This window comes from Trachymyrmex cornetzi, unplaced genomic scaffold (assembly GCF_001594075.2).
Source record: "Trachymyrmex cornetzi isolate Tcor2-1 unplaced genomic scaffold, Tcor1.1 scaffold309, whole genome shotgun sequence".
Classification (NCBI taxonomy): domain Eukaryota; kingdom Metazoa; phylum Arthropoda; class Insecta; order Hymenoptera; family Formicidae; genus Trachymyrmex; species Trachymyrmex cornetzi.
Genome location: NW_017297786.1, coordinates 1,021,890 through 1,049,680, shown reverse-complemented (window position 1 = coordinate 1,049,680; position 27,791 = coordinate 1,021,890). Strand labels below are relative to the sequence as shown.

Genomic DNA, 27,791 nt, shown 5'->3' with positions numbered 1-27,791 from the left:
TAATATACCTATACATATATAATTAGTAGACTGCGGAAGTTTATGCAAAATACTTAACTGAATATTAACTATCGGACAGTTTTAGCAGTCAATCGTTGTTCGTTAAAGAGTTATTAAAAGGTGAATTAAAAAGATTGAGATTGCCATCTGTAAATTTACAAAATTACATAATATGTATTTTATGCAAAACATTCAGTTAAGTATTTTGCATAAACTTCCGCAGTCTAATAATTAGTCAGTAAAATAGTTGAATGTTATACATATAAACTTATATTATTAAATAATTATAAAATATTACTTTAGCTCGTTAATTATTACGCATATTAATTACGCACAATTATGAAAAATACGAAACACTAAATATTCAAAATGTAAGAAAGGTAATTTAAACGTATATTCCAAAGAATCATACGGGTTTTACAATATTAATTAAAATAGCCCACTATTATTTGTAGTTACGCAATAACAGCTCTTACACAATAAAACTCGAATATTAATAACTAAAGATGAGTAGAAATTATTATAAATATAACTTCTTCATTTAATATTTTAATAAAAACAAAGAAATTTTGTATAACTGTATATAATTTTAATATATGAATTTAGATTAATCAATTATCCAAATTTCTATTAAGATGAAAAATGATTGAATAATAAGCGTTTGATTACGAAAATTAGAATTTACTAATGATAATAGTTTATAATATTATTAGTTTATTGACATAATCTATCTAATTTTTATCTATGTTTCGTATTATCGAAATATATAATCGTGCTGATTTATATTCGCCGTTGTCACGTTTCTTAAGTTCCGGGTTAATCGTAACTATTCGGATTTCCTGATGTCTCTAATAATACTTTTCATACTCTCGTTACTTTCGTTGTACAATCGAGAGAGCCTTCTCACTCAGCCGTTTAATACCAAATATCGCCTAACATTTCTCTCTGATTTACTTTATTATATTTAAGTTTCGTTCAACCTAGTACAAGTTATTATCATCACCTAAGCTCTTAAAGATTCGCGGCTCATTTAAATTAAAAGACAGAGGCCACATTGCCTCGATTGCGTTGGGCGTGGAATTCCCGTCATTTACACGCAATTACTCAACATTTTCTGGTCCTTTGAGTACAGATTCGTCGAGATTTTGGACAATAAAGTCAGTGACCACAAGAGGCAGCAATCCTGAGGCTGAGGGTCCTGAATTATCCTATTGGAGCATCAAAATCGTCCACTACGAGGAATCCAGAGCAACTGCAGTTGATCGCGGAGCCTTGGTACGACGCAATGAACATCTTACGAGGTCAAGGAACATGCAGGGAAAAGGCGAGTGTAACCTCGACGTTCTTCCAAGGAGAGGACAGTCACGGTGACGAGAAGGAGCGAAGGAGGTCCTACCGCAGGCTGAGAATCGTTGGCGAAGGACGACAGGCAACCATCTCACAGTCGATCGGCGGTTACAGTAGGAGAGTCCACTTAATTATTTATCAATCAATCAATTATATTACAATATGACGCCGGAAGCATCGGTTTCGTCAGCCAATTTGGCTCAAATTATCGCGCTCGAACGAAGGTTCACGGCAAAAAAGGAAACATGTACACGGATCAAAACGTATGTAGACACTCTATCAATTTAATAACACCGGAATTGTGATCGCAAATTTAGAAGAACGTAAAGAAAGACTATCAAATAATTAGTCGGAATATAACAGTGTGTAGTTCGAAATAGAGGCGCTATGCGAGGATGAACAAGTTGATCGCGTGCAATTCGAATTAAGGGGCATTTTTTGCCTTAGCTGCTCGAATAAGACAAATATTCGCGCAGTCAAATAACGTGAACGTTAGTTCACAACGGCAACACCAGTCAGGGCAGTCATATCACCTGTCGCAGAATTAAATTCCGCAAGTAAAGTTCAGCTATCTAAATTAGATTTACCAAAATTTTTCGGAAAATACAAAGAGTGGTTTTCGTTTCACTAGATATTCAATGCGATGACAATCAATCGTTGAACAATCTCACAAATTTCAATATTTGAAGGCATCAGTAACCGGTGATGTTGCGAATATAATTAATTCATTGGAATTAACCGATCAAAATTACCGAGTGGCTTAGATATTGTATTATATTAGTTTTATAACTTTTTCATTTTGTTAAAAAATACATATAATACATTCTTAATACACACCAAACAATATAAAATATTTAAAAATGTTAAAAATATTACCGCATAATATTAGAGTAGGAAGTGTTAGGTATGCAAAAAATATTCTGAATTTGATAATTTTATAGATAGGGTTTAAAAATTTTTTATCTCCCTATTGAATATTTGACATGTCAATTTTTTTATTGTATTTAATATTACATCTATTAAGAAACAACTTTTATCGATTATCTTAGCTGCAAAGTACAAGGAAGTTGCATAAGTTATTTAATGACATGGCTCTATCATCAGACATGACATTAATGTTCAACGCGTTAGACGGAATAAATGCAGAAATTTATAAAGTTTCTAATATAATTAAAAATAAACAACGTAGTGTCACTTGTAGCAAGTTTACTTGTTAAATTGTTATATTAATGGTTTTAATAAAAATAACGTTGATTTTTTTACGCTACTTAATTATAGTTCGTTTTTTCTATTGAATTGGAAAAAACAGAAGAATAAATTAAATTAAATAGACATGCACTTTTGCGCACAAATAAAAATTTTAGAAACGGAGTTACTTTTGCCTATATGCATTATTGCCTACGTGAATTATTGCCTACACGTATTATTGTTTAGAATTCGATTGTCTACAAGTATTTTTTGCGCACGAATAAAAAATTAATAAACTAAAGTCACGTTTGCACACACGCCGCATTGCACACATGATATATTATATTATTGCCCATAATATTATTGTATATAGATTATCTTCAAGTTGTACTGTTGCAAATATTATTTATAAGATTCCGGATTTTACTAGTCGTATACTGCCCCAGACAACACATCACAATATTTATAAAATATTTAGAAAGCATTTTCAAATATGTATAAGATTTATTTTTAATATTTAAATGAAATATTTATTGTAAATATCATAGTAAATGCTGTGAAAATAATTAATGAGACGAAATAAATCAGGTGTTCCTGATGAAAGTAAATAGAGCTGAAATCGCTGAAATAAATTTATAGAGATTTCAACGATTTCAGCGATTTATCATCAGAAGCAATGAAAAGAAAGGATGTTATTATGTAGTTTACGTCCACTTCTTCAGGGGGCAGTAATATGCGGGGGCATTTTGCGGTTACAGGAAAAAATGACCCTTATATCCTCTCTCAGGTTTCTCTCTGGTAGGAGCTATGACAGGAACATATTGGAGCATGTTGGAGCATGCGACGCGAACAAACCTAAAAGTACCGCAAACTGCCGCCATTTTGGCTCCATGATGCGCAGTTATTCAAAACTTCAGCCCCTTTCGCTGCGATTTTTGCAATTTTCAACACAGTAACCGGGCATTTTCGATAATAACAGAATCAGGTTCTTCTTCTTCTTCTTTCAGACCTCTGTATGGATTTCCGACCTTTTAACAGAATCAGGTTAGGATTTAGGATAGCACTTCAACATCATTTTGGCTCCAAATGCTAATTCAGTGAATTTTCTCATCGCGGTACTTTGTTAATCTAGTGACTTTGGGTACGGTCAACGCGATGCTACAAACGCTTTGAATTTTTTTTTAATTAGTCAGTTTGTAAAATTCTTTCTTCTAATTGATCCATCAAATGCTTCAAAAGTTCAAAGCATTTGTAACGAGACTTTGACCACAGCCTTTAATTGGTGTATTCTTTTGGATCAGCCAATCAGCATTTTAGATCTGGAAGAATACATCAATAGCAGCGAGCGCTCACTCAACTGTTGAGTCCGCTGAACGCAGCCATTGGCCGCAATTCGCCGTTTCAAATTCATTGAATGTGATTCGTTCAGTGTTTATTCGTTTATTCGGTTTATTGCGCATCGCGATGCGCTCGTCGATCGACTATAACCTCCAATTCGCTCGTGTCGTCGAGTCGTCGAGTCGAGCGAGTTCGCGCACTTGACCGATTCGCGACAATCGCGATCTGTGCGGAAGAGTTATCCTTCGCGATTTTTCACTAAAACTTGGTCCTGTCAACCACGTGACAGTTTCGTTGTTTACGGTGCGCCTCGGGAAAGGCTTAATCGTCGCGAAAGTATGCCCGAACGAAAGTCAAGGACGAGTTGCATTAGCCGGAACATAGGTTAAAGCGTTCCATCATAGGGATTGTCGGTGGAAAGTCCTGATCGATTTGGTGCGCGATGGACGTGGAGAAGATTGCAATGTTTGCCGGCGTGGGCTTCGCCATCGCCGTCGGCCTTTTCGTTCTGTGGGGCCCGTCGCCCAAACCCAGGAAAAAAGGTGAACGTTCGGGCTACGTTCATCGAACGTTTATTAGGGAGACTACGTCCTTTTATCCTTTTATCCTTGTGCTTTATTTTTGTGTAATGAAAGTATAAAGAAAATAATATAGCTGTTATCGATATCTTTTACTGTTGGAAAAAATAATATAATATATGTACAAGTACATTTTTATTGTATTATATAGATCAGATATATATAATTTCTTTAGAGTGTTTTTGTTAAGTTTAATTCTGTTAATGATTTATTATTAAAGCACAATTACTATGATTTTAGTTTTATATATGCTTGATAATTTTACATACATTTTTTATTTAATTATTTATCTCAATCACAAGAGATATTACATATTTATAATCATTTGGAGCTGATGATGGATCTATTGAACCCGTTTACTTATAAATTTCTACAAAAATATCAAGCGGTTCAATTTTCTTTACGTTACATTTGCAAATTTGGATCATTATTGTTATAAAATATACTTGGTATTTATTCTTTTTGATTTGAATTATCATTTTGGTTTCTTGAAATTAATTAATGTCTATTAATTAACATAAATGAGTCACATTAATACTTATAGACTCACGTCAATAATTATGTCACAAATTTTGGTATTAGCTTCAGAGGATTAATAGAAAATAAATTCTCTAGTTTAATTGTGACTTTATTTTGTGTACTTTTAGGTCGAGTTGTTGGGATTAACAATTTGGGATACACATGTTTCCTGAATTCTCTTTTACAAGCATTGGCTGCTTGCCCCTCATTTATTTTCTGGCTTCAGAAACAACAAGAAAAGAAGGATAGAAACTTTGCTGACACACTGCTTTCTGTTCTCAAAAGTATGGCTGTGATTTAATATTATCTTTAGTAGTTTAATTGTGGATTTAAAATTGCAACTTTTAGTCCCTGTGAATATTAAATTAATTTATAAGTTTTTTTTTAATAATTTTCTTGTTGCTTGACAAGATCTTGAATCAGTGTTTAAAATGATAGAATTTTTTAAATTAAATTTTTGAAATTTTCTATGTTCATGCTTTTATATCTTACATTGTACTAATCTATATTTGGTAGAAATTAATGGTTTTGCGGATGACCTATATGGCAATGTGACACCTGTTGAAATCATCTCTTCCGTTGGATCATTGTGGAATTTTGGACCCGGTTATCAAGATGCTCACGAGCTGTTCCACGTGGTTCTCAGTGCGTTAGATGCTGAAATGCAACCTGCTAATAGGGTATACAATATGTCATTATTGTATGCAACAGAAACTTTCCGTTGCAAAAAAAAGATTTTTTAAGACCTTTGTAACTAATTGAAAAGTTTATTCATGATTTCAGAAAGGTTGTTTGTCCGATGCACTGCCACCAAGCCCAGTTATAAATCCAGACGTAAGAGGAACAGGCGATACTCTGAATCTCAGAAGCGCCTCTTGTAATGACATAGCGTCAGTGGAGAATAATTCCGATAATCCAAAGGGCTTCGACAAAAACTGCAACAATCAGATAATGACCTCAACATCGTCCATATCCAGTACATCTCCAAGCACGTGCAGGCCCGGTATGATCCTCGCTAGATCCTCAGAGTTGCTATCGCGAAGCATTCAGGGCAACGGCGACTGCACGAACCTCTTCGGATCATGGAAGTCTCTATGCGCCGCCATGTCATTTACTAACATTCCTTCAATGTCAGTGGAGACACATCCGTTCTCAGGCCTCATCACTAGCCAAGTTCAGTGCAGCGACTGTTTCTGGAAGGTATTGTCACGAAAATAATTCCATTTTTTTCGTTATTAATTCCTTTGTTCGAATTTTTCAAATATTAATTCATTTGTACACATCTTTTTAATCCAAATATCAATAATATTTTCTTTTCCTCGTTTCCTATTAAAATAATTTATAGTTTTAGTAATCTTAAATTCTAACCTTAATAATGTTAAGTCTTTAATAATACAAAATTTTAATCTTAATTCTCATTTCTTTTTTCAGTCTTCAGTACGTTACGATAAGCTTGAGACATTATCATTACCATTACCACCGCTCACTTCATCATTCGTACCACAGCATCACTCTTTGGAATGGTTACTGTCACGTTTCGTAGACAGCGAAATTGTGCGCGATGTACAATGTGATGGATGTTCGTCGCGTTGCACCGCCATCAAGACTCTCACCCTCGGCAAACTGCCCAAGTGTTTATGCTTGCATATTCCGAGGACCACTTGGAGCTCTTCAGGCATGCCAATTAAAAGGGATGATCAGATCACGTTCCCCGAATTTCTGGTGCTAGATCCGTACACTTATACGGAGACAAAAAAAAGAAGCGCGCAGGTGATTTATAAATAGATTTATAGTGAATTTATAAAAAAATAAGAAAAATTTTTAGAAATATTTAATTTACAATCCTATAACTTTTAATCTAAACTTATGATTAGCCAGGCACAGTTCAATTAATTTACTGGAATCTCTTCATTTATAGGGTGACGCAAAGTTTCTTGGTAACAGTTTCATAACGATACAGGGTAAACACAAGTATCGGTTGTGCGCGGTAATTGAACACCGCGGCCCAGTGGACTCCGGCCATTTCGTTTGCTTCAGACGCGGAAATAAAGCGGATCAATGGTTGTACACGTCTGACGTCATTGTTGAGAGCGTGTCACTGACGCAGGTGCTGCTTGCCAGTCCGTACCTACTCTTCTATGAACGCATCAATAGCGTTTATCCTAGCTAGGAACAAATTTTCGAAGTGATAGGCTATCTATAGGAATTACGAAATGACGCGTCGATTGATAATCGGACCGCTCTTTTTAGCCATGCTTTCTCTCTTATGCTTTTTGCATTCAAAGTAAAGCAATTATGTATACAACGGAAATCTTACACAAAGATAGAATTGCAAGGAATTAAAAATAATTGTAGGAAACACAGCTAGAAAGAACGGAGAGGATTTGCGAAATATAAGAGACTGTCGAATTTTCCATAATAAGTTTAATATCGTTCGATGTTGCGCGATAATACTTTGTTATAACGATAAGGAAATAATATAAGGCTCGATAGATTAAAAATCAAACTAAAAATTCAATTTTGTTATAATATACGACTATGAAACGTGCGTCTCTAGGTGATATTTTATAGCAGCCATGAAATGTATCGAATATATAATCTAAAATTCCGAAATATTTCATTCGCGACGAATGCGTTAATAATTGCCATTATTGGACGTTGATAAATTTACCGGAATAGTAAGTTTTGTGAAATAAAAATTTCTTGCTTCTATAATACATAGTGATTGTAGATTTCTACCAAAAGAGACTGTCAATTTTTATAGATCATTTGATCAGTTCATTATTATATCTTTATTTTAACAAGGAACTAAGATCGTGCCAATAACAAATTCGTCGAATTAAATTTATTAGGAGATGAATCGTATTTTTTATTACGTTTGTATCTGAGGCTCTTTGAGCTGTTGCATATTTAGTGCAATTGTTAAAACTATTACTATTATTATGTGTGAAGACTGCGAATTTGTTAATTTGTATATATATATATATATCGATGAATTTCCTTTCTCTGATTAGCATAAAGGAATATGCGAATTACCAGAATAAATTTACTTTAAGAATGTTAGATACGTAAACATGTAATTTAAAGTCTTATAAAAACTTATTAAAGTGGAATAAAATTTAGAACGCAGCCATACTTTGAAAAACGTAGTAATTTTTTCTTCCCAATTTAATTTTTATTAAAATAATAAATTTTATTGGAATAATTTAAGACTTTCATAAAACATGCTCTCCTAGCTGGAGAGCTAGAGATTCATTCGAAAAAAGTTGGAGAGATGGAAATAAAGGGTTCCGTTTCACACACATGTCTGTTTTCTGTTCCTGCACTAGACTGTTCTAGAACTCTCTCGCTTTAAATAAATATCAAATATATATATCTATCTCACTTTAAGTTCCAAAAGTGTACACTAGTTCAGTCACAGAAGACAGACCTATGATCTATTATTTTATCCTTCTTTAATATTTGATGAACAACAAGGATAAGATGCTACGTCATGCGTGATCACTAAGCCAAGCCAGAGGGTTTCTCTCTGGCCAAGCGTAGCGACACTGCTGTGGCTACTTTATGCGAGCCGGTATATTTTACTTCTTTTTTAAACATTGAATAAGAATTATAAAAAATGAACATAATTTAAATTTACTAAAATAAAAAAAAGTTGTTCTATATCAATTAGAACATTTATAAAGTCACAAATTGATAGTTTACTCCGAGGTTAAGCGTAATGTAGAGAACGGAATATAGGGAACTTCCTCCGAGAGAAAAGAATTTACGAGAGGATTAAACTACTTCAACTCCATGCTGTAGATAATATATAAAAACAGAGGTATGTAAAAAGTCATATTGCTTATTTTCTACAACTCAAAAAAACAAAATTTTCCAAAAAGTAAATCTGAATGTTTTGAACTGTTAAAATTTTGAAATTAACCTTATTTGAATATAACCTTAATTTTGAAATGTAATTTTAGTGTAATAACTGATTATAAAGGAATGAAAGTTCTTTTAAATCTTTTAAATCATTTTTTGCAAACAACTAAAAAATTACAACTTTTGAGTTATATCATTTGATGCTTTCCAGCAAGGACACAGTCAGACACAGTGTAACACAGTAAATCATTGTTGTTTGCCTATGTTAAACAAGGATGAAACGATTCACTGTGTTACACAGTATCTGACTGTGTCCTTGCTGGAAAGCACTCATTATTGTAGCTTATAGTAAATGAACACTATGTAGAAGTTTTGTTTGAGAGGTATCGAGTAATATATCAATAATTTCCATTTATAACAGGGATTCTTTAGTTTCGTTTACATTATCACGAACAGTTCCGAGTCTATTACCCCTCATTGAAGTCAACATGACTGCTCCGATCAGCACTGCCATGGACAGCTTAACTGCTGCTCTCAAGTCCAATATTATTCCCAATCAGGAGTATTTACTACAGGGGTCAGTGTTGGATACCTCTGTAGAAGTACTGCTGCACAGACTTCGTGGTTTGTGTGACAATGTTGATCATGGACCTGAAGGCTTCTATGACCATGAGATGTGTTTCAGCATCCGCAGGTAAAATTATTTCTTTCATGCCAATTCTGTATTTTTATAGATGTATCTATAAAAACACAGATATATCTATGAAAAATGTAATCAAAGTTGATTTACATATTGAGTTGCAAGTATTTGTTTGACTTCTTTTCAGAAGTACTCCGCAGGAACAACCGCTATTACTGCGAGTGCGACGTACTCTGGACGCGAGCAATGCAGACATGCCATGGCAGTTGCGATATATCGGTCAACCTGAACTAGGTGATAAATCTCGACCTACGATTGTTCGCAGTAGCATTGACATCGCTACAAGTAACACTGTAGTGGAGTTTCTTACCGAGTTGGGCTGCAAGCTGGACTTCGAATATGTTACTCGTGGCTACATGTTTCGCAAAGGACGAATGAAAATCACCGTATCAAAGATCTTCAAGGTGAACCAGGGTAAGGTGCCAGAAGGCGTGCCGGAAATGATTTCACAGAGTTATTTGGTTGAGCTCAGTGTGTTGGCTCCCAGTGGACAGGATGCCATAGCAGAAGACATGAGGATATTTGCGGAACAGCTACGACCTTTAGTGCAATTGGAGAAAATTGATTATAAGAGATTAGGTCATTAATTATGAGATTTTGTATCGCAAAACCCATTCTTATGTAAGGCATTGCGTGTAGTGCGTCGAAATATGTTTATCGGTAGTAATTTTTTAAAAAGGTAGAAAAAATTGTTCGTATATTAACAAAACAGATAAAAAGGGCTACAAGCCGAACAAATTTATTGCTAAATTATAGCATAATTATAAATGAGAAGCAGACTTTCAAAATGCGTTTTATCCAAAATTTGTAATTTTCAGAAAATGAGAAAGAAAGAAACTATGCACTTTACAGAAAATAACAATATGGGTGCGAGCGAGTTGCCGCTATGAATGCTTCGAAGCATTCTTTGATTGGTCAATTAGTAAAATTCTTTCTTCCGATTGATTAATCGAATACTTCGAAGCAACTCGTTGTACTGGCAACTCGACCGCATCCTTGGTCAATCAATAGGATGTGAATATATATATAACAGATATATAACATTCCGGCGAAGTATAAATTAACGTACAATATAAAATAATAAGAAAGCGATTGTTTCATTATGTAGTTAGATGAATATTAAAACGGAGAAACGGAAAACTTTTTTGACTCTTATCAGCCGTTTACATCACTTTTCCTAATTAAAATAAAAAGGTTGAGATTGTCATCTGTAAATATGCAATTTATACAAAATATGCATTTTATGCAAAATATTCAGTTAATTAAGTACTTTGCATAAATATTCACAGTCTACTTATTACTTATTTTCCATTAAAATTACATCGTCGATATGATCTTTTTCAATTTTATTTCCCCGAAATTCTAAATATAGCGTCTTCCATGAATGCTGATATTTATTACAATTAAAAAAAAGATCATATTACGCGACACATTCTGATATACTCTGTCAAATATAAGCGTTGAATTTCAAATCGCAAATTAAAAACATACAATCATCTCGCTCAAGCTTTTTAGTTAACGATGAACGTATTATTTATTTATATGCATTAATTAATTATATATATATATATATATACGTAGAAATAATAATAAAAAATCCTTTCCATAATCCACTTCCGTCACATGAGTCGCGTGTTACGTCAACATTCGACTTGCAAAATTTAGCAAAATTTTGTCGCAATTAAAATTCGATTGATAAATTAATCAGGAAAATAATTTGTCATCGAATAACAATTAAGACTGATCATTGACTTAGAAACGTCAACAATTAGAAAACAATTCTCGTGAAAATTGCAGTATTAAACCTACACTTGAACTGCGGAGTACATGATGATGCCGGTGGCAGCACTGTTGATAGAAAACTGACGATGATGGAAGAGTGGGCTGAACTCGCTGAACAGGTCGATGCCAAATAGACTAAAATCGACGCCATTTTATGTTCAGTGTAGTTGTGTCGTGGATCTGACTCCAATCGCAAGCGATTTTTAAGCAGTTCTAGCAGTTCTAGTAGAACACTCTCATAGGTAAGTGTGAAATCTTGATCGTCAATTCGTTATGCAGATAATGCAGAGCGCTGTTGAGATTTCGTTCGACCACTTGATGTTTGTTGGGAGATTCCGGATGAAAGTGATCAACCAGAGACGCTTGCTCGCTGGCGGGAAGCCGGGGTGAAAAGCTTTTGGCGATATATCGCGAAATTTTTATGATGGATCGAAAGGCGAGGAGAAAAGACGAGATGATCTATCTTGGGATTAATATTTCTATACCAATGTAGATAAAGGCTGTTTTTGATTCCTGCACTAAACTGCACTAAAATATTAGCTGCGTTTAGTAGAAAAAGCATCTTTGCAACAGTTGTAAAATTCTTGAATATGATTTGTTTATACATTTAGATCCAGTGAAGAACTAGGGGCACGTTAAAGACTAATCACATTAAGAATTTTATAACAGCCGCAAAATTCCTTTTTCTGCTGAATTCAGCCTTTCTTTCTCACTTTTGCTAAATATATCAAACTATATCTATTTTACTTTAATCTCAAAAGTGTATACTAGTTTAAGCAAAAATAGACCTTTAATTTTTATCTCGATTAACAACCAACTCTTCATCCCTTTTTTAGTTCTAAGAATTAGAAAAACATGAAGAGCAAATTGAACGGAGATTAAAACTTAATGCTTTCTTTCTGCACTGATGTCCATTTCTTATTACCAATGTAGATAAACTTTAATCTTGATTCAATTTATTCTTCACTTTTTTAATTCTTAGAACTAGAGAAAGAGTTAGTTGAACCAAGATTAAAATTAAATTATATTGATGGAAATAGGCATGAAACTGACATAATTGGGGGTGATCCCGATTGACGTCTCGATTGGACACCACAAATCACAGCGACCGATGCTTAGGAGCTTGTAGTCTCAAACGCTGTGAGTGGCTCGTGTCCAACTGGGTGCTACCCCATAATTGATATTGATATGTAATTTATATATTTAATACATTGTCAAACATTAAAAATTACATGGTTATAATGATGAACATGTTGAAGAGTAGATGTTAGGCTCGATGATAATAGTGCTATTAATTTGTAAATCTCGCCTCGATTTCATTTATAAGTAATTCAACTTTATTTTGCTTTTTATTCACTTATTGCAAATTTATTTATACACACGTATTAAAAATATGCAAACTGGATCTCACTTCTTACATTTATTATATTATATTCGCATTGTATCGAATCTTAGAACATAGAATATATTAAACACTGAAAGTGTCATAACTTTAGGGACGACAGCACAAAATCTTAGGTCTGTTCTTTATTGCTGCACTCTGAACCGGTGCAATAAGTTGAAGTGAAATAAACGTATATTTGTTTCATTTCAACTTAATGCACTGTGTGTTTAGAAAGTGCAGCAATAAAAAAACAGACCTCTTGTATAACGTAAAAGGCATAATACATAAGAAAATGAAAACTAATCAAAATCCTTTATTTCCTTTCCACAAAATAAAAGTCCGATTGACTTCTTATGCTTCATGCATTATGTAAACATCTGTGCTTTGGTCTTTACGTTCAGTTAGCAATATTGGACTTTAAAGGCAGAGTTGATTTTTTACTCGGAATTTTGGTAGATGAATTTAAATTTGTAAAAAATTAAATCCATCTTCTAAAAACTTGTTCAAGCTTTTACAAATATGCAAGCTTTTTTTTCAGATTTTCGTACAGTCAGAACACACAATTTTTATCTAACGCAAGTGCATAGATAAATTTCGAACAGACAGATAGATATTGGGGACACTTTCTACATTGTTCGAATTGACTTTTAATCTATATGTTCGAAATATCGAATAAATCTTCAAATTGTGTTATTTATAATACGTTTGTTTTCAGGTTGAAAAATGTCTCGGTATCGCGAATGGGATCTATCTTGCAAGGTTTATGTTGGTAATTTAGGCAGCAGCGCTAGCAAACATGAAATTGAAAGCGCATTCAGTAAGTATGGTCCACTAAGAAATGTGTGGGTAGCTCGAAATCCTCCTGGTTTCGCATTTGTGGAGTTTGAGGATCCACGAGACGCTGAAGACGCCGTAAGAGGATTGGATGGAACGTAAGTTTAAGAAGAATTAATTCTCATATATGCAATCCATCTTTATATATCAACATACAAAGAACCCTGCATAAACCTTATGGAAATTGAATTTTGGTCGAATTGGCCGAAAATTTGATATATTGTAGATCTTGTCGTCCTGATAAAAATTCTCCACAGTATTTAAAAGTATATATAGAAAGTGCAAATAATGACGTAGGAATGCACCATACTCGTTGAAAATAAGATATTGAAGTATTGACCCGTTTTGAAAAATGACGCCTCGTAGAGGCCAAACGGTTCATTGTAGGATGTCGTGCCTGTAGAGATTTATTATCAGGACGATAAGATCTACAATATATCAAATTTTTAGCCAATTCGACCGAAAATAAATTTCCATAAGGTTTGCGGGGTCCTTTCAAAGCATTCTAAAGATTACGTTATAGATCATATTGTTAAAGGTATATATAGTTTCTACGAAAATGACAAATTAGAAATTTATTTATAAAAATTATTGTAAATTACTGATTGATACTTTTATATTCGAGTCAAGACTTTTTGGAAGATAACTTTACTACAACGAACTGTTAAACATCAGAGGCAAACAGCGAAAGTATAATAAAAGAGAGAATAACTTGGCAACTAACAAAACATTAACATCGTACTTCGTGCTAATCACGCACCACACGCATGCTCCTTCCAGCGCTCTCACACAGTCACGACATTTGCATGAACTCACTAGATTATTCATATTAATAACACTCCTCCTTAATCTAGTGAGTAAAAATAAATAATGTTTTATCGATTGTACCCAACTTCTAAACCTAAACCTTTGAGACAAAAAAGATGTTTGGCATAACGATTTCGTAAAAATATCTGCTATCATTCTATCAATAGATTCATATTGTATAAGTATTATTTGTTTATTTTCAATAGCTTCTCTGATAAAATGATATTTAACATTTATGTGTTTAGTTTTATTATGAAAAATTGGATTAGATGCTAACCTCTGAGGGCTCTGAGCGCTTTGATTATCATTAAAAATGACTGTAGACTTGTTATAATTTGTTAATTTATTTAACAAACTTTGTAAATGAATTGCCTCTTTGGCTGACTCAGAAATAGCGACATATTCTGCCTCCATACTAGAAAGCGCTACCATGCGCTGTTTATGAGTTTCCCAAGATATGGGTCTATTTGCTAACATGAAGACGAAACCACTTCACTGTAAGATTTTCGATCATTAGAATCATTCACCCAATCAGCATTTGCAAAGCCTGTAATGTGCATATCATTCGTTCTTTTGTATGTTAGACAATAATCAATGATATCTTTTAAATTCTTTTTGCTGCTTTCCAGTGCTGGGCATCTATCATGAAACGAAGTCTGAATGGATTATGATCGGAATTATTCCTTTTTCCCCAAAAAACACAATAACAATTGAATAATTCCGATCGGAATCCATTCCGATAGGTGCCCTGATCAGTATGAGCAACATTGAACTGACTTAAAAAATGAATTTTACATAATAAGCAATATCTTGAATTTACAGCTAAATACATTAAAGCTTTTATTAATTGCTGATAGAGCACATCAATATTTGTGTGCTTTGTCAATTTAACTTTACATTTACTTCCATAGGAGTTGAAGATGATTTCGCTTCTGCATACATACCATAAATTTTAAAAGTAGCTCTAAAATATAATCTTTCTGATCCACGCTTATCACATTTTGATTTTTTTCAATGTTTAATCCTAAGTATCTTTTGGCTTGTCCCAAATCTTTGATTTCAAAATTTCTTATCAATTTTTTCAACTTTCAGAGCTATCATTAGAAAATATCAAAAAATTATCAACATACAATGCAATAATGAGAAACTTGTCTGTAGCTTTGAAAAATATACTTCAAATTTAGATTTTTGAAAACCAAGCGCGAGAGTTATATTAGCCATTTTAATGAAAGAGTAACCAACTATTTCCATTGTTATTGTATAACATCGTGTAAAAAAACCACATTTCTTTGAAAATGAAAGAACTTTATGTTTACGAAAGTTCCAGAATAGAAGTCTAAGCTTCATAGTTTTCTAGTAATAATGAGTCTTTAACTTATTAGTATTAGAGCATATATAAGCAAATTTATAAATAGTACGGAGAAAGTTGTTCAATTATTTATTATTTTGAAAGATTATTTAATATGATTATTGAGTATCAAATACTTATATTGTAATACTATTGTAATTATTTTTAAAATTGATCTTTTTTGATTTTTGTTCAAAAGGAGAAAAAATAGTTTAATTTAGCACACAAGATTACTATATTATAATTGAGGGTATATCAAGTGACATACTTTCCATCTTTCAGACGATGTTGTGGCACCAGAGTGAGAGTCGAGATGTCCTCTGGGAGAAGTCGCCGTGGTGGTGGCGGTCGCAGACCTGGTCCTCGTTATTCTAGGTAAGAGGTTACATAGCATTTCGCAGCAACCGCGCACTTTACAGCGAAAACAAGTGTTAGAGCTGTGACGCGGCTAAGTGTTCCTCGCCAACGTAGGTATTCATGGTGTAGAAAAGTTTCTCTCTTGCTCTCAGAGCAAGAGTGCGCTCTTGTCACCAAAATGAACAATGCACGAGTCTTATGTTTCATCCCAGTGAATACTTTTTCGTGCACATCATCACCGCGAGAATCGATATTGTCCCTTTTTTATGTCTCTATTAGGAATATCTTATATATATATATATATATACACAATATACATATATATATTACATCTAGTTTGCATATTTATATATATATTTTATACATCGTGCTTTTTTTTCTTTCTCTGTGTCGTGTAACTGGCTAATCCTCCTTCTCGTTTACGATCGTGAGTTCGCAGTTTGAGATTGCCGATTGTTCAAATTTAATTTAAGCCGCACAATGCCTCTTGTAGAGATTACACTACTATAGATACTAAGTCTGCATGAATATGGTGAAAGGTTAATTCCGAGGATTAGCCAGAGCGCGGCTAAATCCATATTGCATGTTCGCGTGGACAGGGAAATTCGCATCATTATATGTATATATATATATATATATATATATATGTATGTATAAAAGTTTTAATTCCTATGTATTAAGGAAAAGATTATGAGGAATAAGTCTTATTTGTGTTTTGTTACTCTTAAAAATTAATGAAGTGTGTCAAGCACAATTAATATTGTTTTCAATTATCATATCAGGAATTAGCTTTTTGGCGCAATTTAAAGAATTTAAATATTAATGATTAATAAATTAAATCAAAATACAAATTTTAAAGTATTCTAGAGACAACATTATGAATCAGATTTATTTTTAAATAAGTAAAAGAAAGATATATAATAATAAAATATTCATTTTTTATCAAATTTTTTAAAATCTAAGTCTATAAACTTCTAACAAAATTATTTTAATCTTTTTTAATAATGAAATAAAAGTTAAATAAATTAAATTATCAGCAATTTTTCTCTCACTTGTTTATATAGATGATATCACGTATATGAAACATATATTATCCCCTTATGTATACTGAATCATTTTTTTTAAAGATTTCTTATAATCTTTTTATCTTATAATTCGTACTCGATTGTCTTGGGTATCACCACTCATATCTTTTTATCTTTTCTGCTCTATATTTCTCTTTTCCCATTGTAACGCTCTCGTCTACATGCTTTAGCAATCGGATTTACGTACGATATATCTTTTTTTTTTTTTTAACAAATTTGTAGGTCCAGGTCGCGCAGCCCTCGTAGGAAATCCCTTGGTCGTTACCCGAGGTAAGATTTTCCTGCTCCTCTTAGTTTCCTCTTCTTTACACATAAATCTATATAAATCTATCTCGTTTCTTTTTCTCTGTCCCATTTTGCGGTCTACCGCAATTTTCAGGTGCTAAGACAAATGAAAATCTCTCAAAGCATAACGCGAAGCGATCACCGGCAACACACTTGGCAGACATACATTAGTTATTCTTAATCTTTTGTAGATCCTGTTCGAGAAGTCCGCGGAAAGCATCGATAAGCCATTACTCCAGGTAATAAATTCTCTCTTTTTTTACTCGTTCGACAAACTGTTTTGTATTTCGCTTCGCAAAAGTTTTCAGAAACTGATTTTCAGAATCCTGGCAAAACGGAGTAGTGATCAGTAGGTATACACTATTGCTTGCAGTGTAGTATACATATTGCACGCATTATTTGTCACGAAATAGTAGTCATACTCACTAGAGGCATTTAAGGCGGAGAACGATGATGGAATCGAGTTAATCGGTAAAATTAACGAAAAAAATAGAAATTTGCATTTAACTTAATAAAATTTTCACTTAGAAATCGATTTCGCTATTTGCTTTGTCACCGTTCTCTGTGTAAGCGGTCGAAATTTATAATTGGAAAACTGAGGACGTCTTAGAGAGTAGTTGATCACGATTTCGGCCAATCGTGGGTGCTCGAGCGGCAGTAAAAAAAAAGAAAAAAATAGTACTTGATCGGCAATCGAATTAAAAGTGGGAGAACAAGACTGAACGAACTGTACGATGGTAGACGAAAATGAGAAGGAATTAAATAGAAATAATGTGATAACAAATAGAAACAGGCTCAGTGAATTTCAGAAATGCGTGGTAGCAACGGAAACAACAAAACTTCACTTCGGCATTTCGCATGTGCTTTCGTATCGTGCCATTGTCGATTTTACTTTTTACTTCAAAATGGGAGATCTTCTCGGTGTCTAAAATCGCAAATCATAAAGGAAGTAAAATTGAATATATAACTGTATAAAGTTTGCACCTTTTTAATAACTTTATATAGATAGAGGGTTACTAGAATTGTAAAGATAGATTTGTTTCTAGTATTAACAATAGCGAATAATAATTCCTTATTGGCAAAAAGTATAATATAAATTCTAGATTAATGATTGAATTAATTTGAATAAATTCTTTAATCTTACGTTAACGTAAGATTAGAGATCAGGAAATTTATTATTGTTATTCTGTTGAGAATGGTTAATATCTTAATTTCTCAGGTATAAATATATTTTGTTGCTTGTTGAAACTTGAAGGAAGTTGAGACGAACACTGCTTTCATCACTTCTCATCGCACACGCACCGTGGCATGGATGAAGCACGCAGATGATTCAAGCGTATGGAAGTAAATCTGTGTGATCTGAACCTACAGTGTTTATCAATTCATTTTGATGAATATATATATGCTTGATGCGTCGCGACGAGAACGTGGTGCGTACGGAAGCGGTATATACATCCATCACATATCTAGATATTCGAGTCGATCAGCACGGAGCACAGAGAGGTCCTCCCTTCTTTTTTTCTTTTTTTTTTCTCGTACGTACTCGAGTGGGCAGTCTAGGATAAACGAGAATACGAGAATAGATCGATGAAAACGGCGAGAAGCGAGCGCGCGTGCAATTGTAAATTTCGTTCTCGATTCGGAAATTCTCTTTTTTTTTCTCCCGAAATGACGAAAGTTCGTGAAAGAAAAAAAAAGAAATTGAAACGTAAAAAATACGCGATAGTGGCCAGGAGTATGATAACGTTGATGATTATATTGCTAAAACTGACGTTTGCAGATTCTACCAGCGTCAGCTCCTAGCTCTGCTCGTCTCCCCGCCACTACTACTACCACTACTTCTACTACTACTACTACTGCTACTACTACTTCTACAGCCGCCGTGAAAAAGCGTATTATTACGCGAACAAAAAAAAGCAAATCGTCAGTCTCGCAATCGTCAATCGAACAAAACTGAACAAAAAATATGCCTGCCTGCCCACTAACTTCCCAACCAAGTCACCATCAGTCACCACCAAGTCACCGAGTATATAGGAAGCCGTCCGTACGTCTGTCACGTCACGTCACGTCGCCCGTCGATGTTGTGCGTTGTGGTGTTGCGACGTGCACACAGCACACAACGGCGCAACAACCGAAAACAACAGTTTCCGTGTGCCGTCACCGCTGCCGGAGTATCGCCAATGCCCGAGACTACCACCTTCGGAAAAAAAAAGAAAAAAGAAAACATTGCTTTTTTTTCCGTTGCTGTCCCCCTTCCCCCGTCCGCCATCGTGCACCGCAAAAAAACCGTCTTGAACCGAAAAAAAACATTGTCCATCGCTCCACTGCGGGACTCTCCCCTTCGATCACCACTACTACTATTACTACTACTACTACTACTACTACTACTACTCTTCCACCAACCACCACCACCATCACCACCACCAACCACCAACCACCAACCGACCAATCAACCGGGTGTTGTGATCCACCTTCTTCGACTCTTCGTCTCAGCTTTAGGGGGACGGCAGCACACATCGAATCAATCGCCAAAAACAAAATTTGCCACCGTAAGAAAAAAATGTCACCCACAACTGGCCACCACCACCAGTTTGTGACCACCACCAATCGCGATGCAAATTATTAAAAAAAAATAATAAAAGAAATCGTCATACAGTAATTCTGACCATCGGCGCGTCTCTCCATTTGACTACGATCGACTGTCTTCCCGACTGTTCGTCGTTTCGAGACCGACGTTTCTATTCTGCCACTACTACTAGTATTACTGCTACTGCTACTTCTACCACTACTGCTACTGCCACTACTCGTCGACATCACTTAGGAACGTGTGTTATCCGCAACAACAACTGAACGCGTGAGAGTTGCCGCCGAGAGATCTTCTCGACCTTCGACTCCTCGAATGAAATGATCACGCAAAATAAGCGAAATGATCACCTACTACACACCATCCCACCACCACCCACCAACCAACCACCTGTACATGTTCACATTGGTATTTCACCGATTTTCAAAGATTTTTTATCTCTATCTCTATTTTTCATTTTATATATATATCTCTTTTTTACTTTGTTACAATTCTTATTTCAAATTTGTGATCGTTTCGGTGAGGAGTTTTGACTGATTCTATGAACAATTAATGCGTTTTGTCGGGACTGTATAAATAAAAATCTCGAAGACAATTATTTAATGAATGAAATTGTTTTTAATCGAATTTTTATAAACGAACAGATGTTTAATCGAATCAGAGAACTCCCAGCCAATACACATAATATAAATAAAATCGATATACATCGAGATATAACATTTATGGATAAAATTTAATGATTTTACTACTAAAATTAATCCTTTACTTTTTTGTTTTCGCATTTGATTGGTGAGACATCATTTTGTATTAATTCATTATTAATCGTGTCTAACTATATAATTTTTATACATCATCTTTAGGTAAAATAGGAACTAAATAATTCTCCTAATTCTCTTACAGTTGCCTTGCGATGATTTTTCGTATCTGTGTTCCATCGCACCGCTTCACTCTATTTTGAACAGAATTTGACGTCATAATTTTACAAGTATTTTCTTATAATGATAAATAGGTGATCACTGAAAAGTAAAGAAAATTGCACAAATATTTAAAAATTAGTACATGATTACTGTAAGAATCATTAAATTAGCAATCTACATTTATTTTTTAGTAATTTAAAATTTGAGAATAAAAAATTAAGATATAAATTTAACACACACGTCTATTAATAAATGAATGATCCTCTAAAAGAGTAATAGTTGTGGTAAAAAATTATTTGAAAGTAATAACTAAATTAACAAATATTATTTTAGCAATTAATTGTACTAAATAGTCGTTTGTTTATCGTAATAATAATTAATATTATTTTTGACAAATAACATTAATTGATAATTTAAGATAAACGGTGTCAATAATTACAATATTATTTATTTGCAAAATTTGTAATGGAGTGGAACGTAATGCGTTCTAATAATTTCGTCTGCTATGTCAAAATGAAAATGATGTCAAACTGCGTTTAATTTTTTAGATCGAGATCACGCAGTCCCCGTAGAAGATCATTGACCCGGAGCCGCAGCCGAGATCGCCGCTCACGTTCGGATTCCCGTGACAGACGGTATTAATATATTGCTAATTAAAAGAAAAAAAAAAAAGAGCAAAATTTTCATTAAAAATAAAAAAAAAGTAACAATAAAGACAACGAAGACACTTAACGCATTTGGTATGATTAGAAGATTTTAAAAAATCCTCTCCATTATGATACAACAAGAATTCCGCGTGCCATAAGAATTCATCGCGAAAGAGACATCCTCTTTTGCGATAGCAACAAAAAAAGAGAAAAATGTGTTTACACCACGATACACTCTTTTATCTAAGCTTTGTATTCTTTATCTAATTGCAGTTAGATGCTAAAAGTTCAAGAGAGAAAGAGAAGTAGATAGAAAGAGAAAGAGAGAGAAAAAGCGGATCGACTTTATGTGCTGGAGGGAAGGCAGAAAGAAAAAAAAGATAAAATGAGAAATTTTTGTATGTACATAATAAAAATGGATTGTTAATCACACATACATACTACACGCTCGCGTTTGAAATTGAGCAATTATAAAAATGCGACGAAAAGTAGACCAACAGACATTTGATCAATTTCGTAAATCACATATTTAGTTTATAAGCTACAGTCTCCAAGTTTCACGACTATAGTAGACACATACATAATATATTATGCACAGTATATTAGCATATTATATGACTAGGTGAATAATTGTATGCCTATTTGTCTAATTAACGTTATCAAGATATACTACTTAAAAACAAAAATAATAAAACATTACAAAAAAATTTAATTAAAAGACATTTGATGGATACATTGTGGAACAAAATTTAATCTTTTTTTCTTTGCTACACGAGTGTCAATAGTCATCTTTTGTCTGCTGAACATAAGTCTGTTAGCAAAAGTTTTATCACCAAAGATTTCTTCGTGTTGCTTTAAATTGCTTGAAATCTCTAATAGGATTAGTAAAGACTAATTTTTTTTTTTTTTTTTAATAAAACATTTCTTCTAAATATGTTTTTAATACTTCAAATATACTTTTTAAACAGTACTATAAAAGAATATATTTAAAACATATTAAAAACGTCAATCAAATATGTTTTAAACTTTAAAACGTTTAAAACATGTTTTTTACTAACCTTGAACTCTAACAATTCTTGCACTTGATAAATATATTCGGACATAGAAAAGAGAGAAAGCACAGATGCTGAATGCAAAAAGTGCAAGCAACTCAAAACCTTAACTTGATAGCCAATTTTTGCCAATGGATTTAGCATGTAAAAATACGTCGGAAATGATTATTCACACTCGTCTTGCAAAATTGTGTGTTTTTTAGTGTTATTATCATTAATTAATGGTTATTAATGGATATTGATTAGATATTTTCCATTAATTTCCAACCACGTTACATTTCCAACATAAAATAAATTGATACTGATTAGATAATACTTATATTTGAAGGAAAGACGGAAAGAGAGCAAAAATTGTTTTGTTTACTTTGTACTTGACTTTGTATTTAAATTTGACAAGACAAAGAAGTTTGTGAATGATAATAAATAAATGTGTGAAATTTTCAGCCAAATTGACTTTTTTCTGTGTAATGCGAACATGACAAGAAATTTGCACGACTGTCTTCTTTCTTCACGTCAGTAATGAATAATAATAATAATAAAAAAACAAGTGAGTATTACAAAAGTTAAATACATAAATATAAATATGTATTTGTGTATGTGAATGTATATGATGCGTGCACACAAAAAATTATTGTGATGCAAGTTTGATTATTTTTAAGGAAAGATTTTAAAAGAAAATTGTTTTATATTTTTGATTCGATAAGGTTCTCGATATCTTTGTAAACATTCTGATGAAAGAATTAAGACAATAACTTAAGATATTAATCGAATTTGTTATATTTAACCGCGAAAGAAGTTTGCGCCTTTTTATTTTACAATAGAAAGATTCTACGTAAAGTTGTATAAATTTTTTTATAGTTTTATGACGAGACTAGATATAAGCTGTATTGCCTAAGGCAAGAGAGCATAATCTGACTCCCTGCTGACAGATGTGATAATCTCTTATGGGCAATGCTAGAGTCTCGTCCAGTAACTTCAAAATCTCAAAATATGCTTTTAGTGCATGCTCATTTCGGCCTTCTTCGAGATTCGTCGACGCGACTTTGAAAAGTGCGTCCGTATCCTGTAGAGCTTTCAAGCCCTTCAGGATGTTCATACTTTTGCCACACTTCGCACATCCGATCATGAACTCATTCGTGTCGCTTTTGACCATTAATACGTTACCACAAGACGATCCAGTCTCACATTTAAATCTGGAAGAACAAAGCGATGTGGAGTAAATTAATGTGTTTTCAATAAGATAGAGTAGATGATTTGAGTGTTTAATATTTTTTATATTACTCTTAAAAATTTTTTTCATATTTGTACATGTTAGCAATTTTTTATTTAATTATTAAATAATGAGAATAAGTAATATTAACAATTGATGCAAGTTAATATTTTCATTATAATCTTATTATAAATAATCACAATGTCAATTATATGTATACTCTAAATTAATATTAACATTTTTGAAAATCGATAGATTATACCTGAGTATTGTTGGATCCAATTCATCTAGAAGCGGCCAATGTCCCGAGCACGCCTCGCAATTACAATCGAACCAATATTGCACTCTTAATTTTCTTTTTCGCTCACTCTCGGGTGTCGTCGTGAAGATAGGACCATAGTTTTCAGAAATCTCTTCACCTGCATTGATTGTGCGAACAGCGCGAACAATCATTGTGGTACCGATGAAATACCTCGAGTTACATTTTTTAGTTTAAAAATCTATTAGTTAATAATAGTTTAACGACAGTAAATAAAATTTATTATTATTTACCGAATTACGCCAGGATTGCACGAGTGATTTAGCATTGCAACCGTAGGATAAACACCACCGCCTATGAATACACTTTTGGTTTTAGTAAGTGTCTTTTGTCCTTTTAGCCTTACCAGTTCTGAAATCTAGAAAACGAACGATGCAGTGATTCGGACAAATACAATAATGCTCGTTTTCAAAGCAATAATAATGAAATACAATCGAGCGAATTGTAACGTTACATTATGTGTCGTTCTTACTTCATGCGAGTTGAATTGCAATAATTGTAAATTGTGTAAAAGCAATCCTGCGATAAACAATTCCTCATCTGACAATCTACTGTCCGCTGAATCGGCGGTTTTCACATTTTCCGGCAAGTAGTTGCTGGATCTTAACAATCTGAATAACCAGGTTGCCATATAGGCCCTGTGGAAAATATCCTCTGGCAATCTTCTGTCTTCATGAGTAACTATTGATATACATAAAACATAAAATATTCGAAAAAAGAAAATAATTTATAAATTTGAATTCATTAATAAAAAAAGAGAAGAAAATCAATTATTTAAAAAAAAAAATTCAAAATAAAAGTTCTTGATAATTTTATTAATCGAAGGAAATAAAAATCTAGCGACAGTCTCGTGTAAAAAAACCATGAGATTAAATATTTATGTAACCAAAACGATTATTTATACTTTTTCAGTTACCTAAATTGTAGAAGGTATTTATGTAATCGTCTCCTCGATATGGATTTTCTGCGGAGATCTTTAACGCACTTCCGGGATCTCTAAACTGTTCCTTGAGCTTCATAACTTCTTCGAAAGGTCTCTGCGTGATCGTCCTTAGGGCCAGGAAACACGTGACCGAGGCTTTCGAGTACCACAGGGCCGGTAACAATTTGCACTCCTGCGAGTGCACTTGGGCATCCGCATCTCTGCAACGGCGGCTGCAGTACGCGACGCAGCTGTAGGTGCGACAAGCCGCCGGCGTTGGCACGAATATCCTCATGAAGCACAGGTGGCAATGTGTGAGCCTTGAAAGTCGAATGTCGTATACATTTTAGTCGTGACATAATTTCGCGCAACCGCGATTTGCGATAAACAGAGGGAAAAGAAAGAATAAAAAAACAAGATGAGCCAAAGATAGCGAAATAAAAAAAAAGATTTCGTGATTTCGTAACCGAGATGAACTATATTCTTGACGATAGCTATGAAATCTTGAATTCATAAATCTTTAATTCTGCAGGATCTGAATCGAAAATCATAGCAAAATCACCAGCAACAGTAGTGTGATAAATAAAAGTATTAATAACTCTCTGCCGGCAATGTTGGACTTGAAATTAAGGTACAGTTAATTTTTTATTGTGAATTCTAGTAGATAAATTTAAATCTGTAAAAAATAAGTGAAGTACGATCCAACTTTTGTGACAGTAAAAATTCGTTAAAGTTTTCTCAAGCATGTAAGAATTTTTTCAGATTATTTTTATACAGTCTCTCTCTCCGGAACAATATAAAAATTTGTATTAAAGTTCGAAAACCCAGGTTGCGGGCGAAGGATGAAGATTTTACATTGAAAAGAGATAATGTACCAAATAGATTTCCAAAAATATAATTCAAAAAATATAATATTTCGATTTACCTGGTCTCTGCTAACAGAAATGCACAATGCGGTCGTTCAACGATCACGATTTCGCCGGGTATTATCTTTCTGGTCGCCACGGCATGTCTACCTATGTCACCTCCATCATCCTTAATTTCCACCGCTCTACTGCAAGCGGGATATACGGGATTCCTCTCCTTCTTGGGGATAAGTTTATCCTCCAAACGCACGTTGGACTTTTGCTTGCTATGAACTCGCGAAGGATTCTTCGTAGCGGCTTCGTTGAGTCGTTTACCTTTATCCATCACCGCGAGCATCATCCTGATGTCCGCCTCGAACTTCTGCCTACGTTTCAAGGGTATTCTGGCATCATCCAAGGCTTGGAGAGCCCGCCTAAATGCCTCGATTGCCTCATCATGCCTTTTTAGACCCAATAAACACCTAGCTCGTCGCTCTTCAAGTTTATATATAAGATCCTTCGAGTAACCGAGTAGTGAGGCTTCTTCGATGTCCGCCAACGCATATTCATGACGCTCCAGGTGGTACAACGTGGCCGAGCGATTCGCCAAAATTATACTTAATTCTAAACATTCGGACATTTTATATTTCCAGGATCAATAATTATGAGAACGATGTAATTATTAATCAAATAACGCCAAGATAACTACGATAAAGATTTTCAGATGAGTTATATTGAAATACACGAAGAAACGACGGTAATTTTTTTGATATAGTAAGCCTATTATATAATCCGGAATATTATTTTATTTTCTTGTTAAATTATTATATTATATAATATTGTATTAATTACAAATATTAATTGCAGATATTAAATTACGTAAACATAATTATATAGATACAAATTAAACATAATGAATATTACACGTGTCTACCTGTTGATGGCGCTAAAAGAGCTGCATTCGAATACGTTTCCAAGGCCTTCGTGAATTCACCACGACCAAAAAATTTGTTTCCGATGTCTTTCAATCGAATGGCACTGTCACGATCCTTGACCATAGGCTTCTCTACCTCCAGCGGTAATTCATGTGCTTCGGTATAACTCAAAACAAAAGCCACCCTCTCAGCGTCCGATTCGAGGGCGGAAAATTTTTTGAAATCTTGCTGGCAAATTGCTTTTCTTACCGCTAATAAATTCGAACGGAAAAATCCACTGATTTCAGGCTCGTTTCCCAACATGATATTTTAAATATTTTTCTTTAATATTAATATGTGACGACAATTAAAAATTAAATGCGTTGGACATAATGATACCAGAGCACTTAAATGATTTTAAATAATAATATAATTTATATTAATATATATTTATTTTTTATCAAATTAAGAAGAGGAGTATTAATTATAGATTTAATATCTATTTATTTACACTTTATATATTAAATATGCAGATATTTAACAAAAATTGATTAGAATTATTAGTTGAAACACATATTTTCTAATATTCAAATAAATTAAATGAATAGTATTTCTTCTAATATTAATTAAAAATTTAGTATCATTTTAGTAATTATTATTAAATACTTATAATATATACTTTTATATTTTTTATTAATATACACTTTTATATTTTTCTCCGTCGAATCTTTATTAATTTCTCACTTATCAATTCTCGAATTAATTTCTCGACAAAGTCACGCATAGAGATAATGTGAAATTAATTAGAATCACTAATTGGAGAACGCACTTTGTAATCCCGAACGATGTCTCGAAGTTACTAGTTTCTGATGGCGTGTCTGACAAGCGAAAACTGGGCGCGGCTATTTCAGCATATGCTATTTTGAGACACTTTCGATTCAACGTGAATGCTTGTGCTGCGACAA

At 33.5% G+C, this 27,791-nt stretch overlaps 4 protein-coding genes and 1 pseudogene across 11 annotated transcripts; 4 read left to right on the top strand and 1 right to left on the bottom strand.

Annotated features, from left to right (window-relative positions):
• The first annotated feature begins 3,965 nt into the window (after window positions 1-3,965).
• Usp30 (ubiquitin specific protease 30) lies at window positions 3,966-8,093 on the top strand. The gene is made up of 6 exons (XM_018509596.1): window positions 3,966-4,415; window positions 5,099-5,254; window positions 5,487-5,650; window positions 5,754-6,170; window positions 6,402-6,740; window positions 6,889-8,093. Exons 1-6 carry the CDS (start codon window positions 4,316-4,318, stop codon window positions 7,138-7,140), a joined length of 1,428 nt encoding a protein of 475 aa, XP_018365098.1. The 5' UTR covers window positions 3,966-4,315; the 3' UTR covers window positions 7,141-8,093.
• Window positions 8,094-8,508: 415 nt separating this feature from the next.
• On the top strand, window positions 8,509-10,664 carry MED18 (mediator complex subunit 18). 2 transcript variants are annotated; one of them, XM_018509601.1, is made up of 3 exons: window positions 8,509-8,793; window positions 9,256-9,528; window positions 9,665-10,664. In XM_018509601.1, exons 2-3 carry the CDS (start codon window positions 9,323-9,325, stop codon window positions 10,119-10,121), a joined length of 663 nt encoding a protein of 220 aa, XP_018365103.1. In that variant the 5' UTR covers window positions 8,509-8,793; window positions 9,256-9,322; the 3' UTR covers window positions 10,122-10,664. The 2 variants fall into 2 exon arrangements, with proteins under 2 accessions (XP_018365103.1, XP_018365102.1); XM_018509600.1 differs by having other exon boundaries at window positions 9,662-10,664.
• Window positions 10,665-11,404: 740 nt separating this feature from the next.
• LOC108762597 (RNA-binding protein 1) lies at window positions 11,405-22,434 on the top strand. Of its 7 annotated transcripts, XM_018509663.1 has the most exons (7): window positions 11,405-11,558; window positions 13,416-13,632; window positions 15,972-16,064; window positions 17,354-17,401; window positions 17,608-17,655; window positions 21,466-21,552; window positions 21,838-22,434. In XM_018509663.1, the coding sequence occupies exons 2-7, from the start codon at window positions 13,424-13,426 to the stop codon at window positions 21,839-21,841; spliced, it is 489 nt and encodes a 162-aa protein (XP_018365165.1). In that variant the 5' UTR covers window positions 11,405-11,558; window positions 13,416-13,423; the 3' UTR covers window positions 21,842-22,434. The 7 variants fall into 7 exon arrangements, with proteins under 7 accessions (XP_018365165.1, XP_018365167.1, XP_018365164.1 ...); XM_018509665.1 differs by lacking the exon at window positions 17,354-17,401; XM_018509662.1 differs by lacking the exon at window positions 21,838-22,434 and having other exon boundaries at window positions 21,466-21,559.
• Window positions 19,434-20,126, top strand: LOC108762596 (uncharacterized; annotated as a pseudogene).
• Window positions 22,435-23,406: 972 nt separating the features above from the next.
• On the bottom strand, window positions 23,407-27,198 carry LOC108762557 (SET and MYND domain-containing protein 4). Its single transcript, XM_018509598.1, has 7 exons — window positions 26,847-27,198; window positions 25,993-26,536; window positions 25,062-25,387; window positions 24,618-24,826; window positions 24,379-24,503; window positions 24,089-24,298; window positions 23,407-23,809 (listed from the first exon to the last, which is right to left on the bottom strand). The coding sequence occupies exons 1-7, from the start codon at window positions 27,148-27,150 to the stop codon at window positions 23,488-23,490; spliced, it is 2,040 nt and encodes a 679-aa protein (XP_018365100.1). The 5' UTR covers window positions 27,151-27,198; the 3' UTR covers window positions 23,407-23,487.
• Window positions 27,199-27,791: the final 593 nt, after the last annotated feature.